The sequence below is a fragment of the Vulpes lagopus genome, chromosome 12 (genome assembly GCF_018345385.1).
Source record: "Vulpes lagopus strain Blue_001 chromosome 12, ASM1834538v1, whole genome shotgun sequence".
NCBI lineage: Eukaryota > Metazoa > Chordata > Mammalia > Carnivora > Canidae > Vulpes > Vulpes lagopus.
This window is the reverse complement of record NC_054835.1, coordinates 41,423,038-41,444,422: the sequence shown is the minus strand read 5'-3', so window position 1 is coordinate 41,444,422 and position 21,385 is coordinate 41,423,038. Positions and strand designations below refer to the sequence as shown.

At 48.4% G+C, this 21,385-nt stretch overlaps 2 protein-coding genes and 1 long non-coding RNA gene across 3 annotated transcripts; all 3 read right to left on the bottom strand.

Annotated features, from left to right (window-relative positions):
* Window positions 1-116: 116 nt before the first annotated feature.
* Window positions 117-12,005, bottom strand: IFI35 (interferon induced protein 35). The gene is made up of 7 exons (XM_041726103.1): window positions 11,806-12,005; window positions 1,854-1,952; window positions 1,350-1,497; window positions 1,167-1,273; window positions 882-1,071; window positions 679-785; window positions 117-464 (listed from the first exon to the last, which is right to left on the bottom strand). The coding sequence occupies exons 1-7, from the start codon at window positions 11,821-11,823 to the stop codon at window positions 273-275; spliced, it is 861 nt and encodes a 286-aa protein (XP_041582037.1). The 5' UTR covers window positions 11,824-12,005; the 3' UTR covers window positions 117-272.
* A 2,615-nt stretch (window positions 12,006-14,620) lies between these two features.
* On the bottom strand, window positions 14,621-15,693 carry LOC121473703. The gene is made up of 2 exons (XR_005983209.1): window positions 14,820-15,693; window positions 14,621-14,711 (listed from the first exon to the last, which is right to left on the bottom strand). It is a non-coding gene; the product is annotated as an uncharacterized LOC121473703 (long non-coding RNA).
* A 1,911-nt stretch (window positions 15,694-17,604) lies between these two features.
* Window positions 17,605-21,040, bottom strand: RPL27 (ribosomal protein L27). Its single transcript, XM_041725463.1, has 5 exons — window positions 20,967-21,040; window positions 20,645-20,727; window positions 19,374-19,543; window positions 17,804-17,914; window positions 17,605-17,695 (listed from the first exon to the last, which is right to left on the bottom strand). The coding sequence occupies exons 2-5, from the start codon at window positions 20,723-20,725 to the stop codon at window positions 17,647-17,649; spliced, it is 411 nt and encodes a 136-aa protein (XP_041581397.1). The 5' UTR covers window positions 20,726-20,727; window positions 20,967-21,040; the 3' UTR covers window positions 17,605-17,646.
* Window positions 21,041-21,385: the final 345 nt, after the last annotated feature.

Below are 21,385 nucleotides of genomic sequence, written 5' to 3'. Positions count from 1 at the left end.
CCTCTTGAGAGTGGAGGGGAAGGTGGGCTCATGGAAGGCCAGTGCTTGAGACTGGAAGGTTAGGGTTCCTCCTTCCATACTCAAGTCAAGTTTCCTTTCAGGAAATGCAATGAGAAGAAGGTCACGCCACTTTTATTGTTCTTGGGCAGCATTGTACAACCCATAATCCCTGCCGCTGTTGACTAGCACAATCTCTTGCACCCAATGCACCTGACTCCAGCCTGGTTGAAGAGGCTTGGCCGAGGGGTGGGGGCAATGAGAAGGGTAGGCTCTTAGCCTGATGTGGCAGTAAAGACTGCCAGGCCCCGCTGTCCCGGGGGCACAACTCTCAGGGACTCCACCTCTCCACCTCCACGAGAGGGCTTCTGGAAGTGGATCTCCAGGATGTCCTGCAGCTCTGGGCCATCCAGGACATCAGGAATGTTGAGCACTAGCACTGATTGGGGCACCGGCCGGAACATGATCTGGAAAAGGAGCCAGGAGCTGGGCAAAAGGCTCTCCAGAGTCAGGGACTGGGGACAGGCGGTACCCGTGGGGGTATGGGAGGGACCAGGAGGCTGGAGAGGCTGGCAATGGGGAGGGCAGTGGAATCTGGGGACTCTGATCCCATTTTGGGCAAGTTTCTGGCTGGCAGACAGGTTCTTTGCCCAGCCTCTGATTCTCTACCTTCCCACTTACCTCTGCCTTCTGGATCTCCCCACTTAAGTAGGGAGAGACTCTCAAAGGGAAGCTTTGCCTGCCCAGTGGCACTGTGAACTGGCCAACCTGGCAGAGGTGCTGTGCCACTGTGGGGAGAGAGAGGGATGGACGTCTGGCATCAAGGGCTCTGCTGTCCCTTAGTCTAATGCATCAGCCTGAAACTTGTGGGGTAGGGCCCTTACCTGTGTCCTTAGTGAAACCCAGAACAACAGCCCCTTGCAGTAGTAGTTCCCGGGTCTCCACCTCACCACCTCCATTCCTGATCTTGCCAAAGAAGATCTCCAGTTTGTCCAGCAGCTCCTCCTCACTCATTCTGAGCCCTGCAGGAAACCCACTGACCAGCACGCTCCACCTGCTTATCTGAGTGGACACCTGGGGCAGACATGAAGGAGAGGTCCAGCCCCACTTCCCAGTGCCCAAGTGCCATGGCACTCCCTGCACATCCCAGGACCCTGCTGTTCTCTCACCTGGATGGTGGTCACCATGGGCAGCTCCAAGGCTTCCACTTGCACCCGCAACCGGCATTCGTCTATGTCGATTTTATGTTCCTTCTGCTGTAGCACTCTCTCAGCCACTGGCATGAGGAAGCAGCAAGGTCAGTGCTGGGATGCCTCCCAGCCTCCCTCCCAGGGCTTCTCATGAGAGCTCACCCTTGGGGTCATCAAAGGTGACCAGAGCAGAACCTCCTGGCAGAGGGTAGCAGATCCGCAGTTTGGAAACCAAACACGTGGGCACCTCTTTGCCCTGCTGAGTGTGTCCTCGGAACACCAGGGGGACTGCAGGTACTGAGAATGAGACCTGGAGGCCAGGGCAGGGAGGCTGATGCAGCCTTCAGGGGCGGGAGAGGCCTGACTCCCACCCCCCAGGAGGAAAGTGTTCCTTGTGCTCAATGCCAGGAACAAGTACATTTACCTAAAGAAGAGCTGGATAAATGAGTGGATGAACATAGGCCAAGCCTGTACTGGCACTTTACTCCCAAGATCTTAGCTTGTTCTCACACCAGCAAGTCTGGTAGTTCCACTTTACAGATGAGAACACATGTCCCAAGAGCTCAAGTAACACACTGGAGGTCACACAAGGCAAAGAAGTGGCGGAGCCAGGAGAGAAACTAACTTCTAGTTCTTTCTACCAGGCCACCCTCTCTCCCAGCTTACCTGGTCAGGGGGGATGTCCCTGAGCTCTCTCCTCTGCTGCTGCAGTTCCTGCAGCCTCCTCCTCAGTCTGGTCTGCTCCTCCTGAAGCGCACAGAGGGCCTAGTAGGGGGAGATGACCAGACGTCCACCTGCCTTCCCGGAGAAGGAGCCCAGTGGAAGGCCTTTTCCCACAGCAGAGCTGGTGCTCAGCTCAAGGAGAGTCCAGCCCTGGGCTGGGCCTGGCCCACTTTCCTCAGGACTTGCCTGGCCTCATCTCAGCCACTGTCTGGGGGGTGCAGGAGGAGCCTTGGCAGCAGCCACAGTTGGTTCATTACAGAAGACTATGCCTTTAACAAACACTAACTGAGTTCCTGCTGTAGGGTGCCAAGCACTGACACTGGGTAGTGGGGGACAAGAGGCCAGCCATCAGGTCTGTATGAAACAGTACCCAAGACACCATACCCACAGGACCCACTGTGAAGCATGTTAGGAGTATGGAGGAGGGACCGTCCCATAGGCCTTAACATAACTAGGGAGGCCTCCAAAGGGGATGCAGGCTTAGAATGGCAACACATCATACTATTAGCTAACATTTATGAAGCATTTACTGTATGTCAGGCCATATGCCAAGCTTTCTATTTTTTTTTCAAGCTTTCTATATGCATTATATCGCTCAATTCTGGAAACAACCCTATGAGATAAATTCCCTTAGCCTTATTTTACAGACGAGGAAACCAAAGCTTAGACAGGATAAGTGACTTGCCCAAAGTCGTTTGGCCCTATGCAGTCTGACTCCAATCTGTGCTTTCCAGTGAAGAAATATAGCCCAGAGTGGGGGAGCGACATCCCCCACATCTCCCAGCTTGTCCCTTGACTAGTGGTCTTTCCACTGTACTAAGCATCCTTTCAGGCTGTGTGTGATTTGGAGCAAGTCCAGAGACAGAGAGTGACAACATGGGCAAGGGAATGACACCAGGGACACGAATGAATGCACCTTTGTTTGTGGGATGGAGTAGACGTGAGCTGGCGAGTTCACTGTGTGGTTGGGAGGCCTGATTAATAAGGTCAGCTCAGAGAAGTGTGAGCTCACTCGGGAAGGCGGGACTCTATCCTAGCCATCTCTGTGTCCCCAGTGTTCGGCAGAGTCCCTGGCACAAAACAGGCATTCAAGAATGTGTGTTGAATGAATGAATGAATGTGGTGAATGAATGATAGGATGGGAGCATATTTCAGAGGGCACTGGAGATGTTCAGTGTGAGTTTGCTTTATTTTATTTTATTATTTTATTTTTTTTTAAATTTTATTTATTTATGATAGGCACACAGTGAGAGAGAGAGAAGCAGAGACATAGGCAGAGGGAGAAGCAGGCTCCATGCACCGGGAGCCCAACGTGGGATTCGATCCCGGGTCTCCAGGATCGCGCCCTGGGCCAAAGGCAGGCGCTAAACCGCTGCACCACCCAGGGATCCCAGTTTGCTTTATTTTAAACAGAGGAACCCAGGGCTTGACCAAATAACACTGGTTGATGAGTAGTGAGAAAGGCACCCAGTTCTTTATATTTCTATAAATAAGGGACCTTTAGGGGCTGGACAGATGACATCAATGAGTCCAGGAAGCCAGTGTGGACAACAGGGAGTGCTAGGAACTCAAACTGGAGAGAGCATGTCCCCACCTAAGTGGCATCCTCTTCTCAGCTCCAGCCAAGATTTTCTCATGTGGGAATGTGGTTTCAGGATCCTGTATCTTCCCTTTTTTTTTTTTTTAAGACTTTATTTATTTATTCATGAGAGACACATAGAAAGAGAGAGAGAGAGAGAGAGAGAGGCAGAGACACGGGTAGAGGGAGAAGCAGGCTCCATGCAGGGAGCCTGACGTGGGACTCCATCCTGGGTCTCCAGGGTCATGCCCCCTGGGCTGAAGGCAGTGCTAAACCACTGAGCCACCGGGGCTGCCCGTATCTTCCCATTTTTATTTTATTTTATTTTTTAAAAGATTTTATTTATTCATGAGAGACACACACAGAGAGAGAGAGGCAGAGACACAGGCAGAGGGAGAAGCAGGCTCCATGCAGGGAGCCCAACGTGGGACTCAATCCTGGGTCTCCAGGATCAAGCCCTGGGCTGAAGGTGGCGCTAAACCGCTGAGCCACCAGAGCTGCCTCTTCCCATTTTTTAAAAAATTTTTTATTTATTTATGATAGTCACAGAGAGAGAGAGAGGCAGAGACATAGGCAGAGGAAGAAGCAGGCTCCATGCACCGGGAGTCCAACGTGGGATTCGATCCCAGGTCTCCAGGATCGCGCTCTGGGCCAAAGGCAGGCGCTAAGCCGCTGCGCCACCCAGGGATCCCGCCTCTTCCCATTTTTAAAAAAGATTTTATTTTAGGGGTGCCTGCCTTTGGCTCAGGTCATGATCCCAGGATTCTGAGATGGAGCCCCATGTGGAGCTCTCTGTCCAGCGGGGAGCCTGCTGCTTCTCCCTCTGCCTGCCACTCTGCCTGCTTATGCTCTATTGCTTTCTGTCAAATAAATAAAATATTTTAAAAATATATTTTATGTATTTATTTGAGAGAGAAAGCACAAGCAGGGGGGAAGGGTAGAGGGGGAGGAAAGAATCTCACGTAGACTCCCCACTGAGCATGGAGCCCAACGTGGGGCTCAATCTCATGACCCGAGCCAAAACCAAGAGTTGGTTGCTCAATCGATTGAGCCACCCCAATACCCCATAAATATAGAGTTTTTCAAAGAACCATTCAAGTAGGAGAGTTCAGATCCGATATCAGTAGGAGATAGAACTAGTGAAGATTTTGGGGGTGTGTGAGGTAGTAGACACAGTGTTTAAGGGAGCAATTTGGCAGCTATGGCAGGATGAACTCAAGCATCAGGAACTGGGAAGTGACACTGAGGTTCTAATTCCCATGGATGTGGCAGGAGCTGGGCTGGGCGTCTGGCAATGGGCATGTGCGGGTGAGCATATTTCATGAGGAAAGCTCCAGGACTCTGGGTGTGTATATTAAGGAGACAGAGGGGACAAACTGAAAAGATGATGTCGAGGTTGCAGACCTAGGTGTCAAGAGTTTGGTAGAAAGCCAGTGACCCAGGCGCCTGGATCAGTTAAGCGTGTGCCTTTGGCTCAGGTCATGATCTCAAGATACTGGGATCGAGCTCCGTATCAGGCTCTCTGCTCAGTGGCAAGTCTGCTTCTCCCTCTCTCTCTGTGATCTTTCTGGTTCTCTCTCTCTCAAATAAATAAATAAAATCTTAAAGCAAGCAAGCAAGCCAGCCAGCCAGTGACCCAACAGGCAAAGAAGAGAGCCGATGGTTACTGGGGGCCTGCTAGATGCGGGGCATAGTTGAATGCCCACTCAATTTAAGTATCACAAAATGGCCTCCTATCTTCAACACCAAACTGAAACTTCTCTCTTCTAGGACCCTCTGAAAGACAACACAGGCCAATCATAGTCACTTACATGAATTCAACTATATATGCTATTATTTATATGACAGGATAACATGATCTCCTAAATGCAAGCCAATGTGCAACTGGTGGGCCATTGAAAAAAACTGCAACCCATTCTACACAGAGCTCATTGAAAGACTATAAATTTTGGATATTTTGGGGGTGAGTTAATGATTTGAGGTTAATTTTGACTACCTTTATGCTTCTGCCTTATTTGCCAATTTACAACCTAACTACCCCATAAAGATAAAAATCTCACGCTATCTATGCTCATCATAGGGGTATTGGGTGGCAGTTTAAAAGCACGAATTTGGGCACCTGGGTGGCTCAGTGGTTGAGCATCTGCCTTTGGCTCAGATTGTGATTCTGGGGTCCTGGGATGGAGTCCTGCATCAAGCTCCCCATGGGGATCCTGCTTCTCCCACTGCTTATGTTTCTGCCTCTCTTTCTGTGTCTCTCATGAATAAATAAACAAAATCTTAAAAAAAAAAAAGCACAAACTTTAGGGCTCACATCCAGCACCTCCTAGGACTGCAAAACAATGAGCAAGTTATTTAGCTCTCTGTGCCTTGGTTTCCTCATCTGTAAAATGGGCAATTTCCACCTATATATAATTTTGTTGGAAACAAAGGTGCCTGACACATAATGCATGCTATGTTGAGTGTTTTCTATTTTATTTTATTTTATTTTATTTTATTTTATTTTATTTTATTTATTTTATTTTATGATTTTATTTATTTATTCATGAGAGACACAGAGAGAGAGAGGCAGAGACATAGGCGGGGGAGAAGCAGGCTCCATTCAGGGAGCCCGATGTGGGACTTGATCCCAGGACTCCAGGATCACGCCCTGGCCCCAAGGCAGGCACTAAACCGCTGAGCTACCCAGGGATCCCCGAGTGTTTTCTATTTTATTAATCCTCCTTTTATTATTATTATTTTTTAAATTTTTATTTAATTATGATAGTCACACACAGAGAGAGAGAGAGGCAGAGACATAGGCAGAGGGAGAAACAGGCTCCATGCACCGGGAGCCCGACGTGGGATTCGATCCCGGGTCTTCAGGATCGCGCCCTGGGCCAAAGGCAGGCGCTAAACCACTGCGCCACCCAGGGATCCCTATTATTTTTTTTTAAAGAGTTATTATTTGAGAGAGAAAGAGAGAGAGTGAATGTGTGAGCCAGGGAGGTGGGGCAGAGGGAGAGGGAGAGAGAGAATCTCAAGCAGACACTGAGCTAATCAGGGAGTCCAATGTGGGGCTGAATCCCACAACCCGAGATCATGACCTTAGCCAAAGTCAAGAGTCAGATGCTTAACTGACTGAGCCACCTAGGCACCCCTATTAATCCTCATTTTATAGATGGAGAACCTGAGGTCTGTCAGGGTTAATTAATGGGCCAAAATAAGCCAAACCCAAGGCCGTTGAAGACACACGGGGTCAGGGACAGGACTTAGTAGAAAGGACTCTGGTTTGGAACAGCATGTGGTGATGGAAGAAGCCAAGGGAAGGAAGAACTGTTTGAAGGACAGAGCCTTAAAAATGTAATCTTTGAGGATACCTAGTCAGGAGGCAGAGGAGACAAAGGAATGGAAGAGGAAAAAAAAGGGGGGGGCTGGTCAGAGATAAAGAGGGCTGGGGCCAGGACTGGGGACTGTCAGAGACACAGAGGGGGAAGAGGGAGGAAGCAGAGCTTCAAGGAAAGGAGGCTGTAAGATGTCTACTTGCTCATACTCATTCAAGAATTAGCTACTGAGGGATCCCTGGGTGGCGCAGCGGTTTGGCGCCTGCCTTTGGCCCAGGGCGCGATCCTGGAGACCCGGGATCGAATCCCACATCGGGCTCCCAGTGCATGGAGCCTGCTTCTCCCTCTGCCTGTGTCTCTGCCCCTCCCTCTCTCTCTCTTTCTCTCTATCATAAATAAATAAAAATTAAAAAAAAAAAAAAAGAATTAGCTACTGAGCATCTACCAAGTGCCAGGTACTGTTCTAGGCTCTGGAGACACAATCGTGAACCAAACAGAACTTCCTTGTGGGGTTTATGTTCTAGAGGATGAATGAGACAATAAAGAGAATAAATAAAATCTACCGTATACTAGTGGTAATATTGTGGAGAAAAACAAAGCAGGCGTAGAGAGAGAACGTTGGAGTACATTTTAAATGGGGTGATCAGAGCAGGCCTCGCTGAGATGATACTTGATCATTTAAATGAAGGAGATGCAGGAAGGAGCCATGTGTACACAGGGAAGTTCTATGCAGAGGAACAGCAAGTACATAGGCCCTGAGAAGGGAGTTTGTCAGGCGTATTTGAGGAATAGCAAGGAAGCCAAGGTGGTAGAGCAGAGGAACTGAGAGGAGAGTGGCCAGAGATGAAGTCACAGAGGAAATGGGGTTGGACCACGTAGAGCCTGTGACATGTTGTGATGGGGGAAGCCGCAGACAGGCTTAAAGTTTAACAGGATTACTTGGCTGTAGTGTGGCTAGACTGCTGTGGAGAAAGGACACAAGCAGGGAGACCACCAAGGAGGCCATTACAGTGTCCAGGGAAGCCATGTTGGTGGCTTGGACCAGGTGGGAGTGATGGAAGTGGTGAGGAGCTGTGGAGTCTAGATTGATTGAAGTTGCTGATGGATCGGAAGTAGAGTGTGGAAGAAAGAGAGGAGTCTGAGATGACTCTAAGCTTTTTGGCCTGAGCAAATGGAGGGAATATGAGCCATTTTCTGAGATGGGGAGGACTGTGGGTGGAAAAGATTTAGGGCAGAAAATTAGGAGTTTATTTTGAACATATTAGGTATAAAGTGCCTATGTGATATTCCAGCAGAGACATAGGGTAGCAGTTTCTTCTAGGGATCCAGTATTCAGGGAAGGGGTCCAGGCCGGAAGTATACATTTGGGAGTTATTCATGGAGGGAAGATAAAGTCACTAAACTAAGGAAGATCATGAAAAAAGTCACACAACTACATGAAAGCAACAGTGACAGGGGTACAGACATAGAGAGGTCCAAGGGCTGATTTCTGGAGCATTTAACACAAAGGGTCAGGAGAAGAAGTACCAGCCAGGGAGAAGCATAGGGGGTGGGGAGGTGAACCTGGAGGGAGAACAGGAGTGTGAAGAAGGGTTTCAAGGAGGAGGTGCAGCTGTGCCGAATGCTGCTAACAGGCCAACTAAGATGAGGAATGAGAATGAACCCCGAGACTGAGAAACAAAAAACAGTGCTACTTATAAAGAAATAGCCTTACAAAGTTCACATACAAAAGATTATTATTGTGGCTTTATTTAAAACAGACAAAAAGGGACGCCTGTGTGGCTCAGTGGCTTAGAGCCTGCTTTAGACCCAGGGTGTGATCCTAGAATCCCGAGATCAAGTCCCACATCGGGCTTCCTACATGGAGCCTGCTCCTCTCTCTGCCTGTGTCTCTGCCTCTCTTTCTCTCTGTGTCTCTCATGAATAAGTAAATAAACAAAATCTTAAAAATAAAAAAATAAAACAGACAAAAAGAGGGGTGTCTGGGTGGCTTAGCCAGTAGAGCATATGACTCTTGATCTCAGGGTCTGAGTTCGAGCCCCACATTGGGTGTAGAGCTTACATTAAAAACAAAACAACAAAACAAACGAATAGAAATCTACATGATTAACAATAGAGGAATAGCTAAATAAATATCATGTAGCAATTAAAAGATATAGAAGAACATTTAATGATATGAAAAAATGCTCACAATTAGCCCCCAGAGCAAGACATACAAACTGTATAGAAAGTATGATCCTATTCTGTTGACTTAAAAAGTTTTATTTCCGGGTGCCTGGGTGGCTCAGTCAGTTAAGCGTCTGCCTTTGGCTTAGGTCATGATCCCACCAGAGTACTGGGATCAAGCCCTGCATTGGGCTCTCTGCTTGGCAGGGAGTCTGCTTCTCTCTATCCCTGCAGCTCCTCCTGCTTGTGCACTCTCTCAAATAAATAAATAAGATCCTAAAAAAATGTTTTGGAAAAAGTTTTATTTGATAAGGATATTTATTAACACATAAAAATGCATAAGGGGCGACTGGCTGGCTCAGTCTTGCAAGAGAGTGTGACTCTTGATCTCTGGGTCATAAGTTTGAGCCCCATATTGGGTGTAAGGATTACTTAAAAAAAAAAAGTTAAAAAAAAGGCATAAAAAAACTGGGAAAATAGCAAAATGTTATAAACAGAGGTTGTCTCTCAATAATAAATTTAGTGTGATTAAAAGATAAGAGTTTCCTGGGGGATCCCTGGGTGGCGCAGTGGTTTGGCGCCTGCCTTTGGCCCAGGGCGCGATCCTGGAGACCCGGGATCGAATCCCACGTCGGGCTCCCGGTGCATGGAGCCTGCTTCTCCCTCTGCCTGTGTCTCTGCCTCTCTCTCTATCTCTCTGTGACTATCATAAATAAATAAAAATTAAAAAAAAAAAAAAAAAAAAAAAAAAAGAGTTTCCTGAATCTACCTTCCAATATGTAAAGGCTCTTCAAGGGAGTAGTTTTGGCAGAGGTAGAAGATGGAGGTGAATCAAGATAATCTTGGGGAACTGGGATTCTGAAAGGTTGGCAATAACAATAATAACAAACACATATTGGGGCACCTGGATGGTTCAGTGGGTTCAGGGTCTGCTTTTGGCTCAGGTCATGATCCTAGAGTCCCAGGCTGGAGCCCCACATGGAGCCCCACAACAGGCTCTCTGCTCAGTGGGGAGCTGCTTCTCCCTCTGCCTCTTACCCACTCATGTTCTATCTCTTATGCTTTCTCTCAAATAAATAAAATCTTAAAAAATAAATAACAAACACATATTGTATGCTTAGTAGTTGCCAAGCAGTGTGCTAAGTTTTCAGTGTATTAATTTATGGATTATCTGCTTTAGTTTTTTTTTTTTAAGATTTTATTTATTTATTCATAGAGATGCAGAGAGAGACAGAGAGTCAGAGACACAGGCAGAGGGAGAAGCAGGCTCCATGCAGAGAGCCTGACGTCGGACTCCATCCAGGGTCTCCAGATCACGCCCTGGGCTGCAGGTGGCGCTAAACCGCTGCGGCACCGGGGGTGCCCTGCTTTAGTTTTTTTTAAAGATTTTATTTATTTATTCATGAGAGACACAGAGAGAGAGGCAGACAGACACACAGGCCAAGGGAGAAGCAGGCTCCATGCAGACAGCCCGATGTAGGACTCTATCCCGGGTCTCCAGAATCATGCCCTGAGATGAAGGCAGATGCTCAACCGCTGAGCCACCCAGGTGTCCCTCCTTTAATTTTTTTTTTAAAGATTTTATTTATTTATTCATGAGAGACATACAGAGAGAGGTAGAGACATAGGCAGAGGGAGAAGCAGGCTCCCGTGGGGAGCCTGATGTGGGACTCGATTCTAGGACCCTGGGATCATGACCTGAGCCGAAGGGAGATGCTCAACCACTGAGCCACTGAGCCACCCAGATGCCCTAATTTTTCTTTTTTCTTTTTATTTATTTTTAAAGATTTTATTTATTTATTTATTCATGAGAGAGAGAGAGAGAGAGAGAGAGGCAGAGACACAGGCAGAGGGAGGAGCAGGCTCCATGCAGAAGCCCAACGTGGGACTCAATCCCTGGACCCCAGGGTCACGCCCTGGGCTGAAGGCGGCGCTAAACCGCTGAGCCACCCGGGCTGCCCCATTTTTCTTTTTTTAAAAAGTGATCTCTACACCCAATGAGGGGTTTGAACTCACAACTCTGAGGTCAGGAGTCACCAGCTCCACCAACTGAGCCAGCCAGGGGCTCTAAGCCTGTGATCTTATTACACTTGGGGTGCAAATGAAAATTTCCCAAGCGAGACATCTGTGTACTTAGACGGAGTAGTAGCAGGCAGGGAAAGACTGAAGAAGCTGGAGAGAGGAGGAAATTCATTCATCGCACAGCTGTTTATTGAGTGCTGACTGCCTGCCAGGCACAGGGCTAGCATGTCTAGGGATCAAAGGTGAACAGGCTACACAGGGGACCAGTCATAGTCTAGCAGGAGTCAGGGCATTCACAGGTCAGGAAAGAGAGGACCACAGCTCGCAGGGGGAAGGTGAGCTCTTTGAGGAGTAACACGTTTTCCAGTGACCGGGAAGAGGTCCCAGGGTTCAACTGAAATGAACTGTAAGGTGTGGAACTATCCATTTCAACTCTAGTATGAAATATAAGGAGGGGAAGTTTGTTGGGCAAGATCTCAGGAGATCAGGGTGTGAATGAATCTTAAACTTTTTGGGTCACAAAGCCCTTTGAGTATCGAAAGAGAACTGTGGATTGGCTCAGAAAAAATGCACATTCACATGAGGACTTCTGGAGCTCCTGAGGTGCAGGTTATAGAACTGCCTCTGAGGCAATGGGTTAGGGGAGAGGTAATGGCAGCAGTGTTTCTCCCCCAACCTCTAGCAGGTCTGAGAGATGGGCAGAGACACTCGGCCACCAGGCCCTGAGATACCTACCTGCACATTCTCAGCCAAGAGGAATGCTCCTCTGCTTCTCCCACCGCCCCCCAACACTCTCCTCACTTACCGCATCATTGACTGACATGGGCCTGGGGTCCAGTTGGCAAGGGCTGAGGCTTCAGAGCTGGGCGCAAAGTGGCAGCGTTCTCTGTAACGAAACGCTTGCTTGTACCTTCTGAGGTGTCTTAGTCCCCTCCAAGCTGGGCCTGACAAGCACTTCTGATGGCTCTGCCTGCAGGCTTTGCTTCCACTTTCATTTCTGCAAAATCCCTTCTGCTGGTTTGACACGCCCCCAGCCACCTGCCCCGCCCCTGGGAGGAGCCTTTCTGGTCTTGGAAGTTGACTTCACCCTCTGGAGGCCCGAGGGGAAGCCACCCACAAATAACTGCAAACAGGATGTAGGCCCCAATCAACCACTCATTCCCAGCCTATTAATCCCAGTACAAACCCGCTGGTAGAATTTTGTCTACTGTTATTTTCCCGGAGCCCAGAAAGATGCCGGGTGCATAAGAACTAATTAAGATTGAGAAATGTAAAAAAAAAAAAAAAAAAGATTGAGAAGTGTAACCAGGCTGGCTAAGGCCTCTCCACGTTTGCAAAGCTGTACGAGTAGCCAGCCATTTTGTTTGAGAGCTGATCCAATACTGGTTCTGCTTCACGTGAGTTAACTCAATCTTCCAAACAACCCCACAAAGTCAGTTCTGTTTTTGCCATTTTATGGACGAGATTCTAAACTTCTGAGGCAGTGGAGTGTAGAAACTTGCTCGAAGTCATATTGCTGGGAAGTCAAGCCATGTATCCAAACCCGGGTGGAATAGTATTTGAATTTGGGCCTTGAGGCAGAGTAGAAAGAACTCATTGGGGATCCCTGGGTGGCGCAGCGGTTTGGCGCCTGCCTTTGGCCCGGGGCGCGATCCTGGAGACCCGGGATGGAATCCCACATCAGGCTCCCGGTGCATGGAGACTGCTTCTCCCTCTGCCTGTGTCTCTGCCTCTCTCTCTGTGACTATCATAAATAAATAAAAATTTAAAAAAAAAAGAAAGAACTCGTTGTTGTCTTTTTTTTTTTTTTAAGATTTTATTTATTTATTCATGAGTGACAGAGAGAGAGAGAGCGGCAGAGACACAGACAGAGGGAGAAGCAGGCTCCATGCAGGGAGCCTGACGTGGGACTCAATCCTGGGTCTCCAGGATCACACACACCCTGGGCTACAGGCCGCACTAAACCGCTGAGCCACTGGGGCTGCTCATTGTTTCTAGTCAGAGGGTTTATTTTTTTATTATTATTTTTTTAAATAGTAACATAACCCAGCACAGAGGACATTGTATCATGTTTTTTTTGTTTTTGTTTTTTTTTTTTTTAATTTTTATTCACGAGAGACACAGAGAGAGAGGCAGAGACACAGGCATAGGGGAAAGCAGGCTCCATACAGGAAGCCTGATGTGGGACTTGATCCCAGTTCTCCAGGATCACACCCCGGGCTGCAGGCGGCGCTAAACCGCAGCGCCACCAAGGCTGCCCTCTATTCAGAGGGTTTATTTTTATTTTTTTAAAAGATTTAAAGATTTATTTATTTATGAGAGAGAGAAAGAGGCAGAGACACAGGAGGAGGGAGAAGCAGGCTCCATACCGGCCGCCCGACGTGGGACTCGATCCCGGGACTCCAGGATCCTGCCCTGGGCCAAAGGCAGGCACCAAACCACTGAGCCACCCAGGGATCCCCTATTCAGAGGGTTTAAATTCACTTCCATTTGTGACTGAGTAGGCAAGGTACTTAGGAGTGTCTCCAGGCAGACTTAAGGTAGACGGACCATACTTAAGGGTATGAAATCAAATGAAAGGACATAGGACTCTGTAGACTGGTTTCCTAATCTCCAGTCCAGGATTTTTCAAGTAATTTACAGACCTAACCCTTCCCCCACACGTCAGGTGGATGCATGCCAAGTGCAATGCTTGGTGAACACACCTGTTTCACTCCTACTTCCATCTAGTGACCAGCTCAGGTGGAGAGCCTATTTCACCAGTAAGTGTTATAGGTATCCAGTAAAAGGTAAAATGCCAGAGAAGGGCCAAATACCTATCCTTAAGTACTAGTGACCCAACCATGGCCAAGACCCTTGAATCACATCTTTTATCTCTGCCAGCCAGGCCATTTGGGGACATCTTTTCCTTTGTTTTTTTTTTAAGATTTTATTTATTCAGAGAGAGGAGAGAGAGAGAAAAGCAGGCTCAATGCAGGGAGCCCGATGTGGGACTTAATCCCAGGTCTCCAGGATCACACCCCAGGCCACAGGAGGCGCCAAACCGCTGCGCCACGGGGGCTGCCCTGGGGACCTCTTGATCTCACTAGGAATGGGTGGGTGAAGGGGGAGATCAGGCTTTCATTAGTCCCCACCCCTATCTAGAGCAGCACCAGTTATCAGCAGATAATCTGCTACAAATTCTGACCTAGTAAATCCAAGTGGGACTATGGCACTCTGTGGTTGGTTTGAGATCCTCAGATTGGTGGCTCTCAATCCAAAGTAGCAGGGCCCACTGAGAAGGGCCTGTGGGCATTCCCAGTTGTGTGTGTGTGTGTGTGTGTGTGGGGGAGGCAGTAGTAGAGTGGCCCAAGTTCTCTCTAGGTTATGTGACAGGCTGAAGCCAGCTTAAAGATGCTAAAGAACTCTGCACCTGAGAATGTCAGTAGTTCTTTTTTGGAAAACAGTTCAGTAGCTCACACCTTACCAACCAAGGGTGTCCAAATGATGAAAGGATTATCAGGCTCAGGACAGAACTAGTCCAAGCTCACAAAGGCCTTATATATTTTCCCACGGACTCTCACCCACCACCCAATGTCTCATCATATCAGTCTAACACATGCTGCAGGCAGACACGGATCTTTTTTTTTTTTTTTAATTTATTTTTAATGACTGAAAGAAATCTAAAACCGCAGCTTCTGGAAGAACCACTTATTCTTGCCAGTCTTGTACCTAGAAGGGGGAAGAAAAGGACACCATTGAGAAGAACAGTGAAGCCAAATTCCCTTCATGGACAATAGGGCCCCCATACTCCAAAATCCACCACTCAAATCCATTTACCTCTCCTCAAACTTGACCTTGGCCTCTCGTCGGGCTTTGCGTTTAAGAGCAGGGTCTCTGAAGACATCCTTGTTGACGACAGTTTTGTCCAAAGGGATATCCACAGAGTACCTGGCGACAATAGTAGGGAGGTAGATCAGCCCACAAACTGCCAGAGCCTTCACACAGCCCAAGGACTCCTGGGACAGACATTAGGGTGTTAGGGTCTGTCTCCATAGGAGTGATTCGCAAAGTCCCAAGGATATTCTTTGGAAATTCCCAATTAAGAAGACTCCTTTACATAGACTCAAACCACTAAAATACTTCACATTTCATTCTCAACTTTCTATAGTGACTATTTTTCTAGCTAAGGACTTTCACTTTATTAAATCTCCTTCACTATGATCATGGTGGTTGGCCAGCTTTCCATTTGGAGCATTTTAACATTTTATTTATTTGCGAGAGTTCATGTGTGCACACAGAAGCAGGGGTAGTAGCAGCAGAGGGAGAAGCAGGCTTCTGACTCCTCACTGACTAGGGAGCCTGAGACAGGGCTCGATCCCAGGACCCCAGGATCATGACCTGAGCTAAAGGCAGGCACTTACCTGACTAAGCCACCCAGGCACCCCTTGAGTCATTTTATTTAGCCTCGTTCAAGTTGTGTGTGGGCAGGGGCAGCCTAACTGTTGACAGTGCGAAAGCTGGGTGACTAGTTGCTGAGGTCTCACCGTTTCCCAACACCTGAGAGACAGCTCTAACCTTTTAAGATAGCTTAAAAGTGGGATCCCTGGGTGGCGCAGCGGTTTAGCGCCTGCCTTTGGCCCAGGGCGCGATCCTGGAGACCCGGGATCGAATCCCACGTCGGGCTCCCAGTGCATGGAGACTGCTTCTCCCTCTGCCTGTGTCTCTGCCTCTCTCTCTGTGACTATCATAAATAAATAAAAATTTAAAAAAAAAGAAAGAACTCGTTGTTGTCTTTTTTTTTTTTTTTAAGATTTTATTTATTTATTCATGAGTGACAGAGAGAGAGAGAGCGGCAGAGACACAGACAGAGGGAGAAGCAGGCTCCATGCAGGGAGCCTGACGTGGGACTCAATCCTGGGTCTCCAGGATCACACACACCCTGGGCTACAGGCCGCACTAAACCGCTGAGCCACTGGGGCTGCTCATTGTTTCTAGTCAGAGGGTTTATTTTTTTTATTATTATTTTTTTAAATAGTAACATAACCCAGCACAGAGGACATTGTATCATGTTTTTTTTTGTTTTTGTTTTTTTTTTTTTTAATTTTTATTCACGAGAGACACAGAGAGAGAGGCAGAGACACAGGCATAGGGGAAAGCAGGCTCCATACAGGAAGCCTGATGTGGGACTTGATCCCAGTTCTCCAGGATCACACCCCGGGCTGCAGGCGGCGCTAAACCGCAGCGCCACCAAGGCTGCCCTCTATTCAGAGGGTTTATTTTTATTTTTTTAAAAGATTTAAAGATTTATTTATTTATGAGAGAGAGAAAGAGGCAGAGACACAGGAGGAGGGAGAAGCAGGCTCCATACCGGCCCGCCCGACGTGGGACTCGATCCCGGGACTCCAGGATCCTGCCCTGGGCCAAAGGCAGGCACCAAACCACTGAGCCACCCAGGGATCCCCTATTCAGAGGGTTTAAATTCACTTCCATTTGTGACTGAGTAGGCAAGGTACTTAGGAGTGTCTCCAGGCAGACTTAAGGTAGACGGACCATACTTAAGGGTATGAAATCAAATGAAAGGACATAGGACTCTGTAGACTGGTTTCCTAATCTCCAGTCCAGGATTTTTCAAGTAATTTACAGACCTAACCCTTCCCCCACACGTCAGGTGGATGCATGCCAAGTGCAATGCTTGGTGAACACACCTGTTTCACTCCTACTTCCATCTAGTGACCAGCTCAGGTGGAGAGCCTATTTCACCAGTAAGTGTTATAGGTATCCAGTAAAAGGTAAAATGCCAGAGAAGGGCCAAATACCTATCCTTAAGTACTAGTGACCCAACCATGGCCAAGACCCTTGAATCACATCTTTTATCTCTGCCAGCCAGGCCATTTGGGGACATCTTTTCCTTTGTTTTTTTTTTAAGATTTTATTTATTCAGAGAGAGGAGAGAGAGAGAAAAGCAGGCTCAATGCAGGGAGCCCGATGTGGGACTTAATCCCAGGTCTCCAGGATCACACCCCAGGCCACAGGAGGCGCCAAACCGCTGCGCCACGGGGGCTGCCCTGGGGACCTCTTGATCTCACTAGGAATGGGTGGGTGAAGGGGGAGATCAGGCTTTCATTAGTCCCCACCCCTATCTAGAGCAGCACCAGTTATCAGCAGATAATCTGCTACAAATTCTGACCTAGTAAATCCAAGTGGGACTATGGCACTCTGTGGTTGGTTTGAGATCCTCAGATTGGTGGCTCTCAATCCAAAGTAGCAGGGCCCACTGAGAAGGGCCTGTGGGCATTCCCAGTTGTGTGTGTGTGTGTGTGTGTGTGTGGGGGAGGCAGTAGTAGAGTGGCCCAAGTTCTCTCTAGGTTATGTGACAGGCTGAAGCCAGCTTAAAGATGCTAAAGAACTCTGCACCTGAGAATGTCAGTAGTTCTTTTTTGGAAAACAGTTCAGTAGCTCACACCTTACCAACCAAGGGTGTCCAAATGATGAAAGGATTATCAGGCTCAGGACAGAACTAGTCCAAGCTCACAAAGGCCTTATATATTTTCCCACGGACTCTCACCCACCACCCAATGTCTCATCATATCAGTCTAACACATGCTGCAGGCAGACACGGATCTTTTTTTTTTTTTTTAATTTATTTTTAATGACTGAAAGAAATCTAAAACCGCAGCTTCTGGAAGAACCACTTATTCTTGCCAGTCTTGTACCTAGAAGGGGGAAGAAAAGGACACCATTGAGAAGAACAGTGAAGCCAAATTCCCTTCATGGACAATAGGGCCCCCATACTCCAAAATCCACCACTCAAATCCATTTACCTCTCCTCAAACTTGACCTTGGCCTCTCGTCGGGCTTTGCGTTTAAGAGCAGGGTCTCTGAAGACATCCTTGTTGACGACAGTTTTGTCCAAAGGGATATCCACAGAGTACCTGGCGACAATAGTAGGGAGGTAGATCAGCCCACAAACTGCCAGAGCCTTCACACAGCCCAAGGACTCCTGGGACAGACATTAGGGTGTTAGGGTCTGTCTCCATAGGAGTGATTCGCAAAGTCCCAAGGATATTCTTTGGAAATTCCCAATTAAGAAGACTCCTTTACATAGACTCAAACCACTAAAATAATTCACATTTCATTCTCAACTTTCTATAGTGACTATTTTTCTAGCTAAGGACTTTCACTTTATTAAATCTCCTTCACTATGATCATGGTGGTTGGCCAGCTTTCCATTTGGAGCATTTTAACATTTTATTTATTTGCGAGAGTTCATGTGTGCACACAGAAGCAGGGGTAGTAGCAGCAGAGGGAGAAGCAGGCTTCTGACTCCTCACTGACTAGGGAGCCTGAGACAGGGCTCGATCCCAGGACCCCAGGATCATGACCTGAGCTAAAGGCAGGCACTTACCTGACTAAGCCACCCAGGCACCCCTTGAGTCATTTTATTTAGCCTCGTTCAAGTTGTGTGTGGGCAGGGGCAGCCTAACTGTTGACAGTGCGAAAGCTGGGTGACTAGTTGCTGAGGTCTCACCGTTTCCCAACACCTGAGAGACAGCTCTAACCTTTTAAGATAGCTTAAAAAGTGGGATCCCTGGGTGGCGCAGCGGTTTAGCGCCTGCCTTTGGCCCAGGGCGCGATCCTGGAGACCCGGGATCGAATCCCACGTCGGGCTCCCAGTGCATGGAGCCTGCTTCTCCCTCTGCCTCTCTCTCTCTCTCTGTGACTATCATAAATAAATAAAAGTTAACAAACAAACAAAAAAAACAATATTAAGATAGCTTAAAAGTAAACATGCAGCCTCCAGCAGCAAACTGTAAGGCACATAATGCTGGGTTTTGGCAATCATTGTTCAGGACTCTCTCAAATGCTGTATTTCCACATAACTGGTGCACCAAGATAGTGTGTATGATGCACAACGCTGTGTAAGGCCAGGGACTAAAGGGCTTGGCAACCAAGTGGAATGAGTTGGGGGGGAGGTGGTTTGCTTTATTTACCAACCATTTTGGAAAGCCTCCAGTAACTAACTTAAGAAGTGGAACAGTGATAGAGATCAGGCCAGATCCCATGCCTGTATTTACTCTGAATGCAAACAAATCAAATGATTCTTATCCAATACTTAACAGAACTTATAGGTGGGGAAACGGGGAGCAAGCTTAGAAGAGATTTTTAAATCCTGCTTGGCCAAATCAGGTAAGCCATCACAGAAAATGGAAGAACACAGCTCCATGTTGAATTAAAGAGGCAACACCGGAAAGCACCACCACTTTGTAAGAGACACAGGAAAAATGATGGCTCTTCCCCATACTAGAATGGCTACAAGGCTGTCTCCTTATTCAGCAGGTCAGAGGCAGTGAAAAGATAAGACCCTTTCATTCCCATTCCCGAAATGCTCACCTTGTGGGCATGAGGTGATTGTAGTTATAAACTTTCACAAAAGACTTGATCTTTGACCTCTTGGCGATTTTCTTCTTGCCCATGGCAGCTGTCACTTTTCGGGGATAGCGGTCAATTCCGGCCACCAGAGCATGGCTGTAGGGACGGTCTGAGGTGCCATCATCAATGTTCTGAAGGAGCAAGAGTCAAATGTTATTGACCGAGGGCCTATTTAGGCCCTGTGCTAGATGTGAGGCATGTATGAAAGGAACATCTCCACTCCCAGAGTCTGGGACCCACGATGGGAAAAACCCCCCAAGGCTAGTCCTAGACCTTCTAGCATTCTGAGTGCTGTACTAACAGAGGGTCGTGTTCACTCCCACAGGAATCTGGAAAGGCTCCTGGGAGGTCAAAGATTTAAAAGGGGCAAATATTAACATTAATGGAGTGCTTGCTTTGTATCGAGCACTGGTTCTTAGGACTTTACATCTCTTAACTCCGCCTACCATTGCACTGCTAGTAAGGACGAGAAGCAGGATCCCAAAACTGGTGGCCTAACTCCAGAAACCAGTCTCAAAGAGATGGGGGAAGGCAAACCCACGGGTGCGCTGTCCCCGCTCCGTGGCCCCACAACAGCCCAAAGCAGGTGTACCTTGCCAGGGCTTAGGGGAGCTCTCATAAGAGGCTACAAGATGTAGACAGAAGGCCAATGTCAAAAGGCCAGAATACGCCAAGTGATCGCTTTGACTAGAAACAATTTCTCCTCCTTTTACAGAATCCCAGCTGCAGCACCTTATTTTATTTATTATGAGAGACACAGAGGGAGAGAGGCAGAGACACAGGCAAAGGGGGGAAGCAGGCTCCCTGCAGGGAGGCCGATGTGGGACTGGATCATGAGACTCCAGGATCACGCCCTGAGCCTCCCAGGCGTCCCGCACCTGATGGTTTTCATCTCAGTAGACTCCACTACGGGTTACGTCAGGACTGAACGTGACAACACCTGTAAAGCGGTGTCAGACACAATGGAAGCGCTCGATACACGCTGGCCACGATTATTTTTTAACTCTCCCTGGTAGAGGCCGCGTTATGGGTTAGGCACCCGATTCCATTCATTTTTGTTTTTACCTTGCACCTCCCTCTCTCAAGAGTCCTCTCGCATTCGCCCTCTCCCGCCTGCAATGCTCGGGGACTAATGCCCCAAGCTAGGTCCTGGATTCCAAGCTCGCAGGCCCTCCCCTAAGTAGCCCCATCACGAGATGCAAGCGCGCAGCAGAGGCTCGGGGGGCTGCTACCTTCACGATGACCGCTTTGCGTCCGGAGTAGCGTCCGGCCAGGACCAGCACCACCTTCCCGGGTTTCATGAACTTGCCCATCTCTGCAGAGGAAGGAGAAGGGTCCGATCTGAAACCCGCAAGCCGAGACTGCAGGCCCGGAAACTACGACGGCGTCCCTATCGTCTCGGCCCAAGCCGCCCGCCGGCCCTGCTCGCAGGACAGGACCGCTACGAAGCCGCCAGAAGCCGAACAACGGAAAGCGCCCGGTGCCGCCCCGTCACTCAACCCCCGGGCCGCGGATGGCGGCGGATTGGAACACCCTGCCCAAGCCTCTACTTACCGACACCAGCCACTCCAGCCTACAGCAGAAAGGAAGAAACGGCACTTCCGCTAACCTTTCACCCCGGGGGAGAGTGGATCTCACGTCCGGTCCCGCCCCTCAAGCTTGTCCCGCCTCTCGAAATCCGTTGCGGGCGGAAGAAGCTCCTGCGGGGAGAGCAGGCCTCGGTAGCTTATTTATTCAAATCAAACTTTATTAGTAGCTTCAGCAGTGGGCAAGAACAAAGGGGTCCCTTTCTCCTGCGTACGCTGGAAGAGCAAGGAAGGCTCGAAAGCGCGCAGATTTTGGAGCCCGCTGCTCTGAGGCACCCTTGATTGTAGTTCCTTTTTCGGACGCTAGGAGGAGACACAGTTTGCAATTGACCTTTATGCTTTGCAAAAGTCAGCAGCCTAGGACTTCTGTCACTGTGCACTGTGAGG